At 32.6% G+C, this 20844-nt stretch overlaps 1 protein-coding gene across 2 annotated transcripts; it reads right to left on the bottom strand.

Moving 5' to 3' along the window:
* Positions 1-696: 696 nt before the first annotated feature.
* Positions 697-20842, bottom strand: LOC139512055 (non-homologous end-joining factor 1-like). Of its 2 annotated transcripts, XM_071299373.1 has the most exons (8): positions 20568-20842; positions 15398-15607; positions 14460-14598; positions 13252-13313; positions 12838-12946; positions 11406-11435; positions 1882-2057; positions 697-1264 (listed from the first exon to the last, which is right to left on the bottom strand). In XM_071299373.1, the coding sequence occupies exons 1-8, from the start codon at positions 20760-20762 to the stop codon at positions 1163-1165; spliced, it is 1023 nt and encodes a 340-aa protein (XP_071155474.1). In that variant the 5' UTR covers positions 20763-20842; the 3' UTR covers positions 697-1162. The 2 variants fall into 2 exon arrangements, with proteins under 2 accessions (XP_071155474.1, XP_071155475.1); XM_071299374.1 differs by lacking the exon at positions 11406-11435.
* Positions 20843-20844: the final 2 nt, after the last annotated feature.

Genomic DNA, 20844 nt, shown 5'->3' with positions numbered 1-20844 from the left:
ATGTATGTAATTCTGATTGCCAAGGTTACATCATCCTAGTATAACCAGTGAAGCATTTAAAAATATGTTGTTCCTTCTTCTTTACACATTTACACTACACACAATATCTTATAAAAACATTTGCTACAATTCCATAACAAAACAGTATTGAAAATTCCATCTGAAAATGTTTTATCAAAATCTGAATTGGTAGTTATGAACTCAATTAATTTTAAACTTATAGCCTTTACAAATGTACTATAAACTTAAAGTAAAAATAAAACAATTAATGTAGAAACTAATACCCTTTACAAACCTGAAGTAAAAAAAAACTTGATTAATGTAGGAACTAATTCCCTTTACAAATCTACTATAAAACTGACATAAATGTGAAATATTCAAGATTTGTATGTATTATATTATATGATGTATGATAACTGCTAGCTTAGTCTATATATAGTTGATAACTGCTAGCTTAGTCTATATATAGTTGACTGTTTGCTGGATGAATATAGTTTCATTGCAAATATTAGCATGCATATTGATGTTCAATGAATATAATCTGCAGTATTACTATTTTTGTGTTAATGTCTTGAAGACCTCAATCCAGTAACTAACAATGTATCATTGAACTTAAGTGATGGAAGGGATCTTCCTTCTGCTGTTTTTCATTTTGTTCATAACACTGTGTCATCTTTAATATCATTGAACACAAAATAATTCAGCTGCCTTTTTATTTCTTTAAAAATACATCTACAATATTTAAAACATAAAAATATATAAATAATTGAGTTAATGCACATTTCAAATATAGGCTCATGTTCATATTAAATTTATCCAACACAAGAATATTGAACAAGTAAATTGATGATCCAGGAACTAATAGTCATCATGAAAATATCTTTAAAACTATTAAACTGTGTGAAGTAGTTGACCTGTAAATTTTGACTTCTTAGAAAAAATACAAATAAAAGAAATTTTGTTTTCTATAATGTTTACTTTTTCAGATAAATGTCATGAATATTTAAATTTAGGTCCAACAACAAGGTATCTTATCATGTCCCTGATCCATTCATTAAATATAAAGATGCATGACATATCAGGAACTGAATAATACAAGACATCAAGTGATGAAAAAATCATGAAGGCTTAAATGAGATGACAATAAAATGATAAAAAGTTCTTAAAAAGCCATTTTCTTTTTCTTTTTTGTTTTCTCATGCTTCTTTGCCTCATCTGATTCAAGTCTTCTTTCTAATGCCTGTCTCCTCATGAGTTCTGTATCCTGAATAAAAATAAATAATATATGTGTTACTAAACATATGACCAACAACATAAAGATGGTAACGTTTTTTTGGGAAATTAAGCTTCAACATTTAATGCTGTAACCTCAAATTATTCAAGTGAAAATCAATACACATGGAATTTATTCCCTATTCTTAACAAATTAAAACATAGATCATATATATGTCATATATATGTTTTAACAAATTGTTAAGCATGTGGTCCATTTAATTTAAATTGTTACAAAAACTTTAATTAAAAGAAAAGAGACAAACAGATACCCTATATAATATTTCTCAATTGTGTTGATTCTATTTGTAAACATGTCACAAGGTACAAACAGCATAGCCAGATAAACAGTAGGTTAAACATTCAAGGCACTGGAAGTTTGCTTCTTTCAAAATAGTAGCTTAGAAGATGATTGTAGAATTAGAATTAACCAAGGTGACAAAGGAGATCTATGCATGTAAATTGTTTCTACAATTAGAAAAGGAATTGTGCTAAAGTCATCCAGCCATCCCTTTCTTCTACTAAATTGAAAACACTAAAATACAAATTAAAAAATTAAGATGTATTTTTTTGTTAAATTTTGCCCCATTCTGAAGACAAAAGGCCTACCTTAATTGGTGATGTGTCAGGTGTATTAGATTTTGATGATGCAGGTGATTTATTTGGACTTTTCTGTGATGGAGGTCCAGTCACTGATGGAGGAAGTCTACTACTTCCCCATGATGTCCCTGTTGACGGCTTTCTTCCTTGGTCACTAGTATCATTCACAGGTAATTCTTCCTCATCTGAAATTAAACAAAAAATTATTGTCAAAGATTTTATTCTACAACGGCTAAAATTATATGACCTAGTACAAAATGTTCCTAATCCTCAATCACATGCATCTTCAACCACTTCATTTAAAAAATGTTTTATCCTCTTTAATTAAATTCAATGAACAAACATGTAAACCCTTTCAATGTTGTGTGTATTACAAAACATATCCAGTGGATTGATATGATTTCAAGGAGTACTGTTTGTAGGTTATTGTTTAATGAATTATGCTACAAAGTACTATTTTGTTTAGGTTTATATGGAGAAATTATTGAACAATTAAAACTAATTATCCACAAAAGGGGCCACTTACTTTAGTGCAATTTTCAATTTTGACAGATATAATGTTAGCGCTAACTTTGTAGGTATCATCTGTTATGAATTGAGATAATGTTGCTTTTTTGTTGTGCTAACATATATATATATATAAAGTGGCGCAAAAACCGGAACATTTCCTCCAGGCGCGGATCCAGAGGGGGGGTTCCAGGGCTTGGAACCCCCCCTTTTTTTTGGACGATCAATGCATTTGAATGGGGACATGTAATTGGAACCCCCCCTTTGTCCTGGGTTAAACCCCCCCCCCCTTTTTAAAATGGCTGGATCCGCCCCTGTCCTCAATTCACAAAAATTCATTACAACCACAACTAGAGGCTCTCAAGAGCCTGTATCGCTCACCTGATTCTACTTGGGTTTTTGAAATCATATAAAAAAATATAAAATTTGGCTAAAAGTGACAACACAACCTCATTTATAAGAAAAGGAACATGTTTAATTTCATTCAAAAGTCCCCCACTGGCGGCCATCTTGGATGACGGATCGGCTACAAAGTAACAACACTTGGTCAGCACCTCATAAGGAACATTCATGCCATGTTTGGTTTTATTCCATTCAGTGGTTCTCTAAAAGAAGTCATTTGTATGCATTTCCCATAGGGTCCTATGTTAAACTAAGTCCCCTGCTGGCGGCCATCTTGGATGATGGATCGGCTACAAAGTAACAACACTTGGTCAGCACCTCATAAGGAACATTCATGCAATGTTTGGTTTTATTCCATTCAGTGGTTCTCTAAAAGAAGTCATTTGTATGCATTTCCCATAGGGTCCTATGTTAAACTAAGTCCCCTGCTGGCGGCAATCTTGGATAATGGATCGGCTACAAAGTAACAACACTTGGTCAGCACCACATTAGGAACATTCATGCCATGTTTGATTTCATTCCATTCAGTGGTTCTCTAAAAGAAGTCATTTGTATGCATTTCCCATAGGGTCCTATGTTAAACTAAGTCCCACGCTGGCGGCCATCTTGGATGATGGATCAGCTACAAAGTAACAACACTTGGTCAGCACCACATAAGGAACATTCATGCCATGTTTGGTTTCATTCCATTCAGTGGTTCACTGGAAGAAGTGATTTGTATGCATTTCCCATATGGTCCTATGTTTAACTAAGTCCCCCGCTGGTGGCCATCTTGGATAATGGATCAGCTACAAAGTAACAACACTTGGTCAGCACCCCATAAGGAACATTCATGCTATGTTTGGTTTAATTCCATTTAGTGGTTCTCTAGAAGAAGTCATTTGTATGCATTTCCCATAGGGTCCTATGTTAAACTAAGTCCCCCGCTGGCGGCCATCTTGGATTATGGATCGGCTACAAAGTAACAACACTTGGTCAGCACCCCATAAGGAACATTCATGCTATGTTTGGTTTTATTCCATTCAGTGGTTCTCTAAAAGAAGTCATTTGTATGCATTTCCCATAAGGTCCTATGTTAAACTAAGTCCCCTGCTGGTGGCCATCTTGGATGATGGATCAGCTACAAAGTAACAACACTTGGTCAGCACCTCATAAGGAACATTCATGCCATGTTTGGTTTCATTCCATTCAGTGGTTCTCTAAAAGAAGTCATTTGTATGCATTTCCCATAGGGTCCTATGTTAAACTAAGTCCCCTGCTGGGGGCCATCTTTGATGATGGATCAGCTACAAAGTAACAACACTTGGTCAGCACCACATAAGGAACATTCATGCCATGTTTGGTTTTATTCCATTCAGTGGTTCACTAGAAGAAGTCATTTGTATGCATTTCCCATAGGGTCCTATGTTAAACTAAGTCCCCGCTGGCGGCCATCTTGGATAATGGATCGGCTACAAAGTAACAACAATAGGTCAGCACTCCATAAGGAACATTCATGCAATGTTTGGTTTCATTCCATTTAGTGGTTCTCTAGAAAAAGTCATTTGTATGCATTTCCCATAGGGTCCTATGTTAAACTAAGTCCCCTGCTGGCGGCCATCTTGGATGATGGATCGGCTACAAAGTAACAACACTTGGTCAGCACCCCATAAGGAACATTCATGCTATGTTTGGTTTTATTCCATTCAGTGGTTCTCTAAAAGAAGTCATTTGTATGCATTTCCCATAGGGTCCTATGTTAAACTAAGTCCCCGGCTGGCGGCCATCTTGGATGATGGATCGGCAACAAAGTAACAACACTTGGTCAGCACCTCATAAGGAACATTCATGCCATGTTTGGTTTCATTCCATTCAGTGGTTCTCTAAAAGAAGTCATGTGTATGCATTTCCCATAGCGTCCTATGTTAAACTAAGTCCCCCGCTGGCGGCCATCTTGGATGATGGATTGGCTACAAAGTAACAACACTTGGTCAGCACCTCATAAGGAACATTCATGCCATGTTTGGTTTCATTCCATTCAGTGGTTCTCTAGAAGAAGTTCAAAATGTAAAAAGTTAACGACGACGACGACGACGGACGACGACGACGGACGACGGACGCCAAGTGGTGAGAAAAGCTCACTTGGCCCTTCGGGCCAGGTGAGCTAAAAATGATATCTACAAAATTAAATGAATCCAAAATTTACGATAAAAATAAACTGTTATCACAGAGATATGTCTCGCTTTTTATAATTTCGATAATGCAAATGTTGAAATTAGAATAGCAGCACTTTAACATGTAAGTTTTGCAAATGTTCAAAGTCAATGAACCATGACTGAAGGTACATGGCTAACAATCTCCATGGAAATGAGATGTGCCAATGCTAATACAACTGCATACCAAATACTATTGACTTATCATAAGTAGTTCCCTTTAAACAAACCTAAACACAAACTAATACATGTAAACTTAGCAAAAAGAAGAAGTCAATAAACCATAACTGAGGGAGCTGCATCAAATAATCTCCATGGTAAATGAGATATGCCAATGCTTATACAACTGCATTGACCTACCACTAGTGATTCCCCATAAACTGACCTAATCACAAACTAATACATGAACACTAAGCAAAAGTTTCAAAGTCAATAAACCATAACTGAGGGGGCATGGCCAAATAATCTCCATGGTAATGAGATGTGCCAATACTTATATCATGGCATACCAAATATCTAGTGGTTCACCATAAACTAGACCTAATCACAAACTACTACATTGTTGATGCCTGCCACCGCCGTCAACACTTGAAACTGCATACCTATGTCTCGCTTTTGGACTCTGCCAAGCGAGACAAAAATTTAACAAAAATAAAAATATCTCAATTTATAGAAAATTTGTGAAAAAAAAACATTTTTTGCATCCAATCAAAATACAGCATTATTACATGAGGTGGATCTATTACAAAAATAATGACATGAAAAGCCCCTTATTAAAATCTGAAACAACTATCTACAATATGTACACAATATCTTAAAAGCTTAACCATAAGCAACATGGCATTCAGCAACCCATGAATCCATTCTAACTCTAGAATTCAAGCAGCTTTACATGCGGTATGTAGATCTTGCATTTTCCAAAAAGAAAAAATAATGCTACATTATGTAGATAACTTAATTAAAATAATCCATCTTCATCGAGTTTTGCGTAACATCTAAAACAATAAATAAAATTTTGCTATAATTTAGATTGAACATGAACATATAATGCCTCTTTAATTGCTCATAGCAAAAAAAGATTTTCTGTCAACCTCACTAGCAAAACTATGTCAAGAGGTGGCAAGTGATTTTAAATTGCCGTGATTGCCAGCTTATTTATTATAATTACATAATGTTTTTTAAAGTTTCCATGGCAACAGAACCATTGCTGTCTAATCAAATCACTGGTTTTTACACAGGAAAGACGGAAAAAAAGATGTGATACACAAACATTTCTTTTATTTGCTTTTGAGCTACAATCTTTATCCACTCTATATGCATTCATGTAATGTAAAGTATATCATTTTAAAGGGTCAAATTATTTAGTGTTAGAACTTTTATACATCAATGTAGCAATTAGAGAAATATATCTTTTATACACATATTTTCTCAAAAAACTAGGAAAAAAAGATTATTGAAAAATTTTGTTTTAATTTTGACATAAGTTATCTCAGGAAATGATTGTATAACACTCATACTCTTTTTTGTTTGTTTATGGTATGGAAATTGTTTCACTACCATTTTTTTTTTGCAATTTCATCACCATGATCACCATTAAATAACTGTTTGATAAATGGTATAACTCACACAATAAACAAAATGCAAATATATTTTTTTCTAAAGTTTGATTGAAACAACATGAAAGCCAATTTTAGCCAATCTTTTCGATAAAACATCATTTCTTACATCTTTTTTAACTGTACACAATTTGTGATACAACTCAAGGAGGGTTGCACTCAAGAAATTATGTATTAAATTATATTGATACTGAAATGAATTCAATTCACAATAAAATTCATTCTATTGAACAAGGAAATATAATTCTACATGAATTAATGCTGAATGCATTAGCTTGAAATTTCACTTTAAAAAAAAATAAGAAATCATTTTTAAGGTGGTACCCAACACCTTAACTAAAATAAATTTGGCTCGTTTAATTTTCTTAAAATTTTGACAAAGTATTTACTTTGACCCTTTGACAAAAATATAAAAATTTCAAAAAATTTGAACCAATCTTTTAATCAGAAAAATTACACTGGTTTTATAGCAGTTTGACAAACACTTATTTAGATCATTGAAAAGCTTAATATTCCCTTATCAACACAACGGAAAACAAGAATGTGTCCATAGTACACGGATGCCCCACTCGCACTATCATTTTCTATGTTCAGTGGACCGTGAAATTGGGGTCGAAACTTGGCTATTGGTACTTTACGGAACGGAACGGAACGGAATTTCATTTAAGGTATCCAAAGGGGGCATTTATCAAAATTTCGAAAAATCTTTAAAACAAAACAAACTTTAGAATTTCTGTGTTTTACGGTTTTCCATATACAAATAACACAAATGTATACTTAATCTCATCTTCACAGGTGAAATGTGTAATAATGTATAACATCGGGAAATATTCTGTAGATGAATATGTCGGATTGTCCTGATAAATTATCATGAAATTAACGCATTTGCAAGTCATGCATTATGATATCTAGACTGACCTCACGTCGTCCTTGATTAGAGACAGTGATCAAAATGAATCTGATTTAAACTTTTTAATTTATTTTTCCGTTCTGTTCCGTTCCGCAAAGTACCAATTGCTCTGAGGAATTGGTATTTAACGGAAAAAACGGAAACAGACATCTTTAATGTAATTAAAGCAGTATGATAAAAAAAAATTGTCTGACACCTCTTTTTGCGTGAGTGGTATGTGTTTTAGATAGCATTTTCGACTTGATCAATAATAAAAAATTTAACACAAAGGCAGGTTACACAAAAAGTCTTTCTCCTTCCATCGGTAATTATATTTTAAAAAAGAGGCCTTCAACAGCCCATTCCGACGATGATTAGAGACAGTGATCAAGTTGAATCTGATGTAAACTTTTTAATTTAATTTTCCGTTCCGTTCCGTTCCGCAAAGTACCAATTGCTCTGAGGAATTGGTATTTAACGGAAAAAACGGAAACAGACATCTTTAATGTAATTAAAGCAGTATGATAAAAAAAATTGTCTGACACCTCTTTTTGCATGAGTGGTATGTGTTTTAGATAGCATTTTCGACTTGATCAATATTAATAAAAAATTTAACACAAAGGCAGGTTACACAAAAAGTCTTTCTCCTTCCATCGGTAATTATATTTTAAAAAAGGGGCCTTCAACAGCCCGTTCCAACGATGATTAGAGACAGTGATCCAGTTGAATCTGATGTAAACTTTTTAATTTATTTTTCCGTTCCGTTCCGTTCCGCAAAGTACCAATTGCTCTGAGGAATTGGTATTTAACGGAACGGAACGGAAAAATAAATTAAAAAGTTTACATCAGATTCAACTTGATCACTGTCTCTAATCATCGTCGGAACGGGCTGTTGAAGGCCACTTTTTTAAAATATAATTACCGATGGAAGGAGAAAGACTTTTTGTGTAACCTGCCTTTGTGTTAAATTTTTTATTATTGATCAAGTCGAAAAAACTATCTAAAACACATACCACTCATGCAAAAAGAGGTGTCAGACAATTTTTTTTTATCATACTGCTTTAATTACATTAAAGATGTCTGTTTCTGTTTTTTCCGTTAAATACCAATTCCTCAGAGCAATTGGTACTTTGCGGAACAGAACGGAACGGAAAAATAAATTAAAAAGTTTACATCAGATTCAACTTGATCACTGTCTCTAATCATCGTCGGAACGGGCTGTTGAAGGCCTCTTTTTTAAAATATAATTACCGATGGAAGGAGAAAGACTTTTTGTGTAACCAGCCTTTGTGTTAAATTTTTTATTATTGATCAAGTCGAAAATGCTATCTAAAACACATACCACTCATGCAAAAAGAAGTGTCAGACAATTTTTTTTATCATACTGCTTTAATTACATTAAAGATGTCTGTTTCCGTTTTTTCCGTTAAATACCAATTCCTCAGAGCAATTGGTACTTTGCGGAACGGAACAGAACGGAAAAATAAATTAAAAAGTTTACATCAGATTCAACTTGATCACTGTCTCTAATCATCGTCGGAACGGGCTGTTGAAGGCCACTTTTTTAAAATATAATTACCGATGGAAGGAGAAAGACTTTTTGTGTAACCTGCCTTTGTGTTAAATTTTTTATTATTGATCAAGTCGAAAATGCTATCTAAAACATATACCACTCATGCAAAAAGAGGTGTCAGACAATTTTTTTTATCATAGAGCTTTAATTACATTAAAGATGTCTGTTTCCGTTTTTTCCGTTAAATACCAATTCCTCAGAGCAATTGGTACTTTGCGGAACGGAACGGAAAAATAAATTAAAAAGTTTACATCAGATTCAACTTGATCACTGTCTCTAATCATCGTCAAAACGGGCTGTTGAAGGCCACTTTTTTAAAATATAATTACCGATGGAAGGAGAAAGACTTTTTGTGTAACCTGCCTTTGTGTTAAATTTTTTATTATTGATCAAGTCGAAAATGCTATCTAAAACACATACCACTCATGCAAAAAGAGGTGTCAGACAATTTTTTTTTATCATACTGCTTTAATTACATTAAAGATGTCTGTTTCCGTTTTTTCCGTTAAATACCAATTCCTCAGAGCAATTGGTACTTTGCGGAACGGAACGGAACGGAAAAATAAATTAAAAAGTTTACATCAGATTCAACTTGATCACTGTCTCTAATCATCGTTGGAACGGGCTGTTGAAGGCCTCTTTTTTAAAATATAATTACCGATGGAAGGAGAAAGACTTTTTGTGTAACCTGCCTTTGTGTTAAATTTTTTATTATTGATCAAGTCGAAAATGCTATCTAAAACACATACCACTCATGCAAAAAGAGGTGTCAGACAATTTTTTTTTATCATACTGCTTTAATTACATTAAAGATGTCTGTTTCCGTTTTTTCCGTTAAATACCAATTCCTCAGAGCAATTGGTACTTTGCGGAACAGAACGAACGGAAAAATAAATTAAAAAGTTTACATCAAAATCAACTGGATCACTGTCTCTAATCATCGTCGGAACGGGCTGTTGAAGGCCCCTTTTTTTAAATATAATTACCGATGGAAGGAGAAAGACTTTTTGTGTAACCTGCCTTTGTGTTAAATTTTTTATTATTGATAAAGTCGAAAATGCTATCTAAAACACATACCACTCATGCAAAAAGAGGTGTCAGACAATTTTTTGTTTTATCATACTGCTTTAATTACATTAAAGATGTCTGTTTCCATTTTTTCCGTTAAATACCAATTCCTCAGAGCAATTGGTACTTTGCGGAATGGAACGGAACGGAAAAATAAATTAAAAAGTTTAAATCAGATTCATTTTGATCACTGTCTCTAATCAAGGACGACGTGAGGTCAGTCTAGATATCATAATGCATGACTTGCAAATGCGTTAATTTCATGATAATTTATCAGGACAATCCGACATATTCATCTACAGAATATTTCCCGATGTTATACATTATTACACATTTCACCTGTGAAGATGAGATTAAGTATACATTTGTGTTATTTGTATATGGAAAACTGTAAAACACAGAAATTCTAAAGTTTGTTTTGTTTTAAAGATTTTTCGAAATTTTGATAAATGCCCCCTTTGGATACCTTAAATAAAATTCCGTTCCGTTCCGTTCCGTTGCGTTCCGTAAAGTACCAATAGCCTCGAAACTTTAATTTGGAATTAAAATTAGAAAGATCATATCATAGGGAACATGTGTACTAAGTTTCAAGTTGATGTAACTTTAACTTCTTCAAAAACTACCTTGACCAAAATCTTTAATCTGAACTTTGCACTATCATTTTCTATGTTCAGTGGACCATGAAATTGGGGTCAAAACTATAATTTGGCATTAAAATTAGAAAGATCATATCATGGGGAACATGTGTATTAAGTTTCAAGTTGATTGGACTTCAGCTTCATCAAAAACTACCTCGACCAAAAACTTTAACCTGAAGCGAACGGACGCACAGACGGACGAACGAACGAACGGACGAACAGAGGCACAGACCAGAAAACATAATGCCCCTCTACTATCGTAGGTGGGGCATAAAAAAAGTTTTGCTGATTTTACAGAGTTATCTCCCTGTAGTGTTAGGTACCACCTTAAGTATCAAATTCTGTGGATTCAAAACAAAATAAAGCTGTGTATATACAAATTTCAGCTATTAAGGGAATGTGTATAAAATTACTCCATGTAGTTTTCCTGAAATAAAAGCAAGCAACTATATATATATATATTCAATATACATATTAACTGAATAATTATCCACAACCTTTAAATAACTGATATAAATTTATACAATAAACTCTTTGATAGCATGCATACATCACATATAAAGACGAACATGTCCTTTTTTTTTCCTTATAAACAAGACAATAGCTAATACAAATTAACAAATTAACATGCTATAAATAGCAACAAACCTAGCGATGATGATTCTGTCTCTGTATCATCTAAAAATTGGAACAAAAGATATTATACTAACCATAGAATTTTCTGCTATTTCAGAAATTAACATATCATCCATAATTATGTCTATTAAAACAAGTTAAGGTGGCTCGGGGCCTATTAAAAGTTTCTATCAGAAGTGCCGTATTTTTTGTTATTTCATTGTTTACAGAAATTTTATCAAATTGGTCGAAAAAAAATAGGGGTTCACGGAACATTTAAGCTCAAAATTTTACTTTTAAACAAGTATGTCAAAGGGACCATTTTTCAATGAAATGATAGGGAAAATAGAGGTATTGACATAATTTTATCGGATTATCAAAAAAACGTTCTATGACACCTGTAATATAAAAAGCTGAAATATAGCTTCAAAGAATGAGCAAATAAAAAAAGTTGGTCACCGATAAGGAAAAAAATATATTTTGCCTTAAAACCCAAATTTTGGCGGGAAAATGGTGAAAATGGGTGAAATGTCATTTTAACCATTTAACAAATACGGATTATAACAAAATTATTCTATTATTCACATAACTACAATGATTTAACATTTCTAATCAATCAACATATTTTTAAAAATTATATCGAATTTACGACAAATACTTTTGTAATTCATGCGCAGTCGAATAGTCCCGAGTCACCTTAAGTTTGACTGTACATGTTTAACTTTGAGCTCAAAGTTATCGATAAGAGGTGGTCCTAAGGTTTTGACCACCACAATTTGCAAAGGACTGGCGCACACTTTCAGTATTTAACATTAGAAAAAATAGTGAAAACCAGCATATTTCCCTCAAGCACCACCAGGGGGAAAAAGATTTCTTAAAATCTGCAGTGGACAGAGCTTAACAATAATGCCCTGCTATAAGTATTTTGTAAACAGAAAGTTTTAACAAATAATAAAATAATAAAAATAGCTATTAATATGAAAACACACCACAGTATAGCATGCATGCATGGTCAGAAGAATATTGATATAGAGTACATAAATATTCTGTAATCAGAAAGCTGTATAGAAATGAATGTAAAAACACATCATACTGTATTGTATAGCCTGTTTAAATTTACATTAATCATTATTACAAACTTTTGGAAGCTCTATTTTCATGATTTTGTAGTTCCTACGAAAAATGGGAAGAAATGTCATACATGAACATTATTTGAAAGAATGTATAAGTATTTGATAAACAGGAGGTAAATGTGAGATGAATATAAAAACACATAACACAGTGATGCATGCTCAAATAATGCTCGATACCAAATTTTTTGATGCTCTGGCTCGTAAATTAAGAGACAGATGTGCATTAATTAATGAAATGAACAGGGGAAAACAGTATTCCCTTCAAATATGTAATGATCATAGTCTTACCTAAAATAAAGAAAACACCATTTTAATAATAAAAATAATCTCACTTTTTTGTCTGTGTAACCAAGAATGTTTTGTCATGATTTGACGGTACAGATCCTGGCCGCTATCATCAAATGCTGAACTACCAAAACTCTTCACTTCCTCTTCAAAACCCTATAATAACAAGTTACATTTAATTGACCTTCAAGAATTATTTATATCCAGTTAATCTATAATTAAATGCAATTAATACACAGGCAAAAAAAAATGTTCTATAAACATGATAAACGTAAATCTCTTACACAGCCTTTCGCACACTAATTATTTATACATTCAAATATTCTGGAAGTTAGAAGAATTTCAGTTATAGATATAAGAAAACGTGGTATGAGTGCCAATGAGACAACTCTCCATCCAAGTCACAGTTTATAAAATGTAAACCATTATGTATGAATTACTGTAGTTAGTGCAATTTATACCTTTGACATCAACATTGTGTTTTCAAATGCTGTTTCCACAAACTCCTGAGTTTCTATATGTTCTAAAATAGAAATTTAAACAAAAGTGTTTACCATTACTTTTAAATATAAATCACTATATTTCTATCCTAAATACAGCAAAAAAGTAAATCATTTAGCTTAATTAAAGTGATTAAACAATTAAATAATCATTGATAAACATATATAGTAAAATAAACTGTTGTTTCAGGTTTCTGTCATTATATAGCTTTTATTAGTGTACTATTAAAATGTTTATAGGAGCCTGTGGCCTTTGTTAGTCTTGTATGTTTTTTCTTAAAAAAATAAAATAAATTTATATGTTTAAGAGTTAAGTGTGACGTCCATATTCACTGAACTAAGTAGTACACAATATAGTGTAGGGGCAAGCAGCAGCCTGTCTTGGGATGTGGTATTGTCTCACTGTATTGAAGATCCACACTAGTGGCCTTGGGCTGTTTTCTGCTCTTTGACACATTCCCCATTTCAATTCTCAATTTTATTAGCTATACATATTTATCAAATTTCACATTATTGTTGATGTTTGCAGATTTACAGAAACAGGAGAAATGCACAAAATCTCTGTTATATTTATAGATCAAAACAGACTGTTAAACTTCCAAGCATTATTAATATGTTTTTTTACATTAAAAACACACTGAGCACTATCATTTTGATTACTGTTCCAAGAAAGCGCATAAAAGATTAAAAAGAAAATGAAAGTTGTTTTGAAAAACTTGGCCCTGTACAAACATGATTTAAACATGAAAATAGCAGACAAAAAGAAACTATTTCTTTAAAATAAAGAAAGTTTAATCAAGATAAAAACAATTAAAAGCAATGAATATTTGTGAAAAAACAATTATAAGGACCTAAACAGAACAGCTACAGGAAGTCATTTAAACTAGCAGTCAGTGTCACATGACCATCAAACCTGAAGATTGTAAATCTGTATACTGTGGATTCAATTTTTTTAGTGGGATATCAATTTTCGTGGATTTCAGGGATACAGGTGAACCACGAATACAATTGTTCATTGAAACACAAATGCTCTATAGGCTTGTATGAAGACTTTGAAAAATCACAAAATTAAATATTCACGAAAAGGCAAAGTTTACTGAATCCACGAAAATTGATACCCACGAAAATAATTGTATCCTCAGTAATTACTCTCCTCCACAAATACTCACTTCGTGTTGTTTTCCCACCCTGTGATTTGTAATCTTCAATCTCCTTGTCCTTATTTTGCAGTATTTTGATAAGTTCTCTCTGCCTTCTTGTTAATTCACCTACCATTGCCATTAGTGGAACTATCAAGTTTTCTGAGGCCTATATATAAAGATAGAGAATATAAAATTTTAAATAAGTGACAATATTCTATCATTGTACAGAATTGTAAAAAGATGCATGTTGTATAACCAAAAACTGGATCAATTAAAATCATTACTTTTACCATTTGTTAATACTGAAACCTTATATACTTATCATGCTTATACCAATTATCAAATATGATATGAGACAGATGAATAGTTCACTTTTGTTATACTGAATAATAGTGCTTCTTATTTTCAATACTATGACAATTATGAGTTGGGTGTAACCTGTGAAAGAACATGAAGAAGTGCACATTTTTTTTTATAATGGTACATGTATGCCTAGTCATGTAAGTAGAACATGTTATTTTTATGATTTATTGTAAACATTTTTATTTTTTAATTTTAATGTCTTTATATTTATTTATTTTAAATCAGATGTATATTTTTTTAAGACAAATTTAATGTTTATTCAAGATATATTACAAAATATGTAGTTGGTACGGATAAAACACAACTAAAGACATGAAAGATGCAATGTTCTCCCCAGGCTGTTTAAGTGTTGAGGCACCGAGACGCTATATGATGCTATAATAATTTTGAGGATGCTATTTTTCTTGTCTATCTGGCAAAACCGTGTCCTACATTTTTAACTTTCATCTAATTACGCTTGTGATCATAAAAACTCATTTGACTCCGTTCCAGTCAAGTTAAACTCTACATCATTTGTACATCTTCAAAAAGAACTGGCATAAATAAATAGATTTGGGATTACTGATCTTGACCACTTTCAATTATATTTTATTATTCCATACCATTTCTTTGTCAGCTGAATTTCCTACAAAATCCCAACAAAACGGCAACCCTGCAAGCTGGGAGTTAATCTTAAGAACCATTTTAGAATTTTCTTCTTCCTCATCTTTAAAGCCAATTGTAATGCTTGTTCCTTTTTCTTGACTTTCAAGGCAATTTTTAATCTGGTCCAATATCCTAGAAACTGATGCCTCTATACTAGGATTTAATTTCTGTGAAATATAAATGAATGATCATGGTTTTGATTCAAATTATTTTCTACAGCCTAAATCAAAGTATAAGATGTAAAAGAACGATCACCATGATCTCATGAAAAATTCATTTTGCAATTTCCAGAAAGATATATAAAAAGAATGTAAAACACAACAATATAAAACTAAGATCCCTTTACTTTCTTTGATTTTCAGTCCCCATACACTTATATAATTATTTAAAGTAACAATGCGAAATTAAACAAGATTTAAACAAATTTAATGAGCTCTCGCATTGTTCAGTCACATCACTATTGGGACAGGGTTTTTCTCCACATTTCATGCATTTAGTATTCTCACATTCTTCTTCTGCTTTAAAAATTTTGTAAAACAAAAGAGATATTTACACATTTTATTGATCAGTTCAATATAATCAAAGCATATTTTGATTGAAGCTACTGTCAAAACTGAGCAGTATTTTTTTTGGCTCAAAACTATTTTTTTAAATGTATGTATTACTTTAGTGTCTCAACATGCTCAAAGTCTCCAAACATCATTGAACATAAAAAAGTATGCCATAACGAAAAAGTTATAATCATTTTTATCTCATCCAATTGTCATGTCATTGGTGTGTAAATCCAAATTAACGAAATAATTGAACTCTGAATTATTAGATTTTCTTTTTATAAAGTAATTTTAATATTCCAGGGGCGGATCCAGGAATTTATTAGGGGGTGGTCACCTTTTGAAATCTTAAATCAAAATTCAATTTTTTTATTGGTATCATGAAAATAGTTACAACTATAGAAGTCAAAAGTTACACATTATTTATAAAATTGATTCAAATTAAGAGATAACTGTATTGTATTTGAAGCTTTAAGGACGTCCATCTGTAGTTTTACTGTCGCAAATTTAGTTTACCTGGTGACGAGGAGCGGAGACAGGTAAACGGGTATTTGCGACAGTAAAACTACCGATGGACGTCCGCAAAGCTTCAAATACAATACAGTTATCTCTATTCTAATGCAAAACAAGTTTATAATTAAATTTCAATCATTATTTCAGTGTAAAATGTTCATTAAAGAAAATTCCGCGAAAAGATGTTATGTTCTTTGGTCCCTACACTTGGTGCAGGGGTTAAAAAATACACTAGCCCGACGCCCGGGACTAGATCATTTACGCCTCGGGCAATTAAAATGTGTAATCCGATATGCCCGACGGACTAGTAACAAAAAATTCTTGACGTTTTCAAAATAGAAAGTGAAAAATCCCTTCATCACTATTCTATGTTAGCCAATTCGATTCAATTAAATCATCTGGGATTCCAAGAATTTGAACTGGTTTGTACAGGTCCTGTTGTACATATTTTAAAAATAGAACAAATAACTCTGGCATGTCTGGTGGCCTGGTATCATGTGTTGATTGCAATTCTCATACTTTAAATATCGATTTATCATACCATGGCTTGGGGTATTGTACATTGCTTATAGTGCCGAGATTTTCAATTAACGGTATTTGGGGGTATGATGTATTGATTGGTATTGACCTGTCTTGTTGCACAGCTCTTGAGCACGAAATCATGCAACAAAATATTTTTTAATATTTTAGTACGGGAACCCCAGGAACTTCGTCAGTTTCAAAACGAAAAACGGTAGATGAAAGGAGTAACGAGGCTGAAAATTCATCCCCTAAAAATGCTAAATACGACAGGGAAAAGCCGCGGAAAAAATTAATAGTGTCCAGGACAGAAGGGCTGCCAAGTCTTTAGCGCGAGACTCACACATGTTCATGCTTATTTGGCGTCATTTTCCTTTGATCTATTGTTTTTTCTCTTTGATCTTTACAGTTTGGCCAAAAAATCACACATTCACTTCCTGAAAAGTTGGCAGAACTGGGACACAATGTTTCCCTGGCAAGGTTGGCTGTTGCTGATGAAAAAAACGAAAATGCTCAGTGAATATTGCCGTTAGTTGCCCCAAGCACGCAAAAAAAAAGTCTGCTTTGAATTTGGAAACAACTAAGTAAGGTTAAGCACCAAAAGAATAAATAACAGACCAACAAAAATTATTAAATACAGTGTATAATGTCTCCTTCAAAACAAAGGACACCCACTTTGTATTATGCAGCAAACTCCTGATTTTTAAGGCATACTAGGGCTAGCAGGTCAGTTTTGATTGACTAGCAGTTCTTCCAACAGGGCTAGTAAAATCCTGTTGCCAATAAGTCATGGGCTAGTTTGCTGTAACCAAATTTTTTAACCCCTGTGGTGACGTCATAGGTATGCTTCCGGCGTCAAACATAAACACCGGCCGTTTTCTGGCTTCTGTGCCGCTTCAGAATGTAATAAAATTTGATAAAAAGAAAATTTTTTAGGCGCAACAAGTGGGTTTTTTGTTTATTATTGTAGAAATAACATGTCAATACATTCCGAAATTCAAAATGTCGGCTTCCTTAGTTACAGACAAGGAGATAGAGAATTTTACGCTTGCTGTTATCCAATCAGAACAATTGTTACAAAATAATTGCATTAGAATTCATTTTTCTTGGATGCCTGCGTGCAAACATGTCAACTATAACATCAAATTCTAACTCTAAAATTGTAATGCACGTGCATCAGTATAAGTCCATTTAGTCGGTCCTGGCCCATTGTTGCACGTAAAAATGTTTTAAGTAACCCGAGCTCACTATTCGAAAGCTCACATTCACAACTTGTTACACTCATTGTGCAAACAATTTTAAGAATTGCATATATATTGGGATAATCAAGTTTGTTGCATTTTTTAATGGTTTCAGCAGCTGACTTTGGCAATGTATCTGTGGTATGTTTCCAGAAATGCAACCACCTATCTACTTTCGAAAAAATTCCAAATGGACTAGGCAAGTCAGAGTGATAAAAATCAAGAAATGGTTTAATGTTCTCGAGTATTACATTCAGCGTGTTGTTTCTGGATAGTCATCTCTGGAATTAAAACAAGCGCCATAACGTTCATTCATTGCTTTATCAATAAATGTTTGAATATCAGTAGTCCTTTGCTCAATGTTGTCAAGAAAAAGTTGAGCTTTTGCTCTAGCTTCAGTATGACTTTTTTTACATGATTTCTCATCACGTGCCATATCTGTTAGTGGTTTGCATGATCAGTCAGGGGACTTACTTAAATGAGTGATTTAGAAAATCACTGATTCAAGTAACATTATTTCCTTATAGGTTGGAAGCAAGAGTTGTCTTTCTTTAATAATCACCTATTTAAGTAGTACAAATTAATCACTAGAAGAAGTGATTGAATTTTATTATACTTTAAATATAGAATACTAATGATCCAGTCCTGAACTAATTATGTTTCTAAAATTATCAGAACCAACATCTGTGTTGTCTAGGATGACCATGTCATTTCAGGTGATGGCCTTGTACTGAATCTAGGATAATGACATTAAAATCACTTGTTTAAGTTTCATACCTCAATTTCCTTCCCAAAAATAACTTATTTAAGTATCATTATTTTAATAACCCCCACTAATTTCAACAACCCCGAACAGTGAAATTTTTATCGCGAACAGTAGAATTTTATTACATAATCTGAAAGATGAAACCTTGAACTTTACAGGAAAAATACTCCCACTGCTGGGAAAAATCTGTTAAGAAAGTATCAGTTCATTATGTAAAGCCATTATTATAGCATTTTTTCAACTAAAATAGAATTTGCAGATAAATGATAACATCAAAGGCATAAACCTTGCTACATAAAAGAAGCAAAAAGTTTATTTTTTTCAATTTCATTAATGAAAAGATATTATTTAAACATATGTGTTTAAAATTTTGGTAAAACTACAAAATCACAATTTGTGACAAAACTTCAAATTTGCTACTCAAATAAGTGATTTATGTATGTCCCCTGACTGATGATAATGTTCCCAAACTATCAACCTCAAACAGAGCACAGTATATGCAGTAAGCTCCTTCTTGTGAAGGTGAGTACTCTAGCCCATCATAGCGATTTAGCCAATTCAGCTTTCCTGCATATTGTTTTATAGGAAAGTTATAGTTTATTCCAGGTTGGAAATGATTTCTTATCAAATTAAATTTCTCTTTGTTTGTTAATTTACGTTTTTATTGTTTTACAAAACCAATGTTGTTTGTACTTATATGTAAGTCAGGGGTTGTTTCTTCAATCTGATCACTTTTATTCGTATCAATGCTAGGACCATTACAAGTCGTTGGTACTTCAGAGGGGGCTGATTTGTGGCGTTTCATGAAGGAAAGAGGGTATAAGTTACTAAAAAATTGGAATGAACGAAATTATTAGACAAACAGATGATGGAACGGGGGTATTCATTCAATATAGAATATTTATGTGACTTTAAAACTTTAAAATTATTTTTGAATTTTGGCATCACAGTAAAAAAATATTATTGGTCGAGAAAAGTTATTATACAAACTTTAAAAATTTAGATAAACTTAATGTAAAAAAAGTATAAATTACCTGCTAAAAACATCTGAGATTGAAGACTGTCTCTTCATTTTTACACCTTAACATCAAAGAAATCGACCAAGTAATTAGCGATTGTTGATTACATGTTCATTGTATAAACGTAAAAAGTACATGTATTTAGCCTTAAAGTAAGTAATGACAACTTTATGACTGGTGATTTTGATAGACAAATTGATTTGATCGACAAATTTATTTTTCAAAATGTTCAAGGTGCACCATTTTTTGGTACATGGTGCACCATTTTTGCAAACACAGGGGGTGGTCACCGGCACCGGGTGACCACCCCCTGGATCCGCCTCTGTATTCTGTGGTATATTTGAGTAATTTTATTGTAATTTATTATGTAGTTCTGTGGTAATAATTTCTTGTTTACAGTTACAACTTCCTAACAGTAACATCATGAACATTGAAGATTGGACAAAAATATAAATATAACTGTATCAAAGAAAAGTAAAGAAAAACAATAAATATTATCCAAATTTTCCTATGATTACCTGAACTCTCTTTTTCAAAGCGTTCTCTGACAACTCTTCATACCAAAAGCTTTTCAGGTTCGTAAGAAGTAACTCATAAGAGTTTTGAGTAAACTTGCATTTGATTAAGTAAACATCACCATCGATATTTAACGGTTGCCATGGAATAGATGTAAGATCCGGTTTCCAACGTCTTCTCCATTCGATTTCTGTCATTGTTAAAAAAAATTGAGTATTTAAAACTAAAGGAGGTAAGAAATTTTATTTGTATTTAGCGGAAGTGAACACAAGGGAGACG

Source organism: Mytilus edulis, chromosome 2 (genome assembly GCF_963676685.1).
Source record: "Mytilus edulis chromosome 2, xbMytEdul2.2, whole genome shotgun sequence".
In the NCBI taxonomy this organism is placed as follows: domain Eukaryota; kingdom Metazoa; phylum Mollusca; class Bivalvia; order Mytilida; family Mytilidae; genus Mytilus; species Mytilus edulis.
This window is presented reverse-complemented; position numbering and strand designations above follow the sequence as displayed.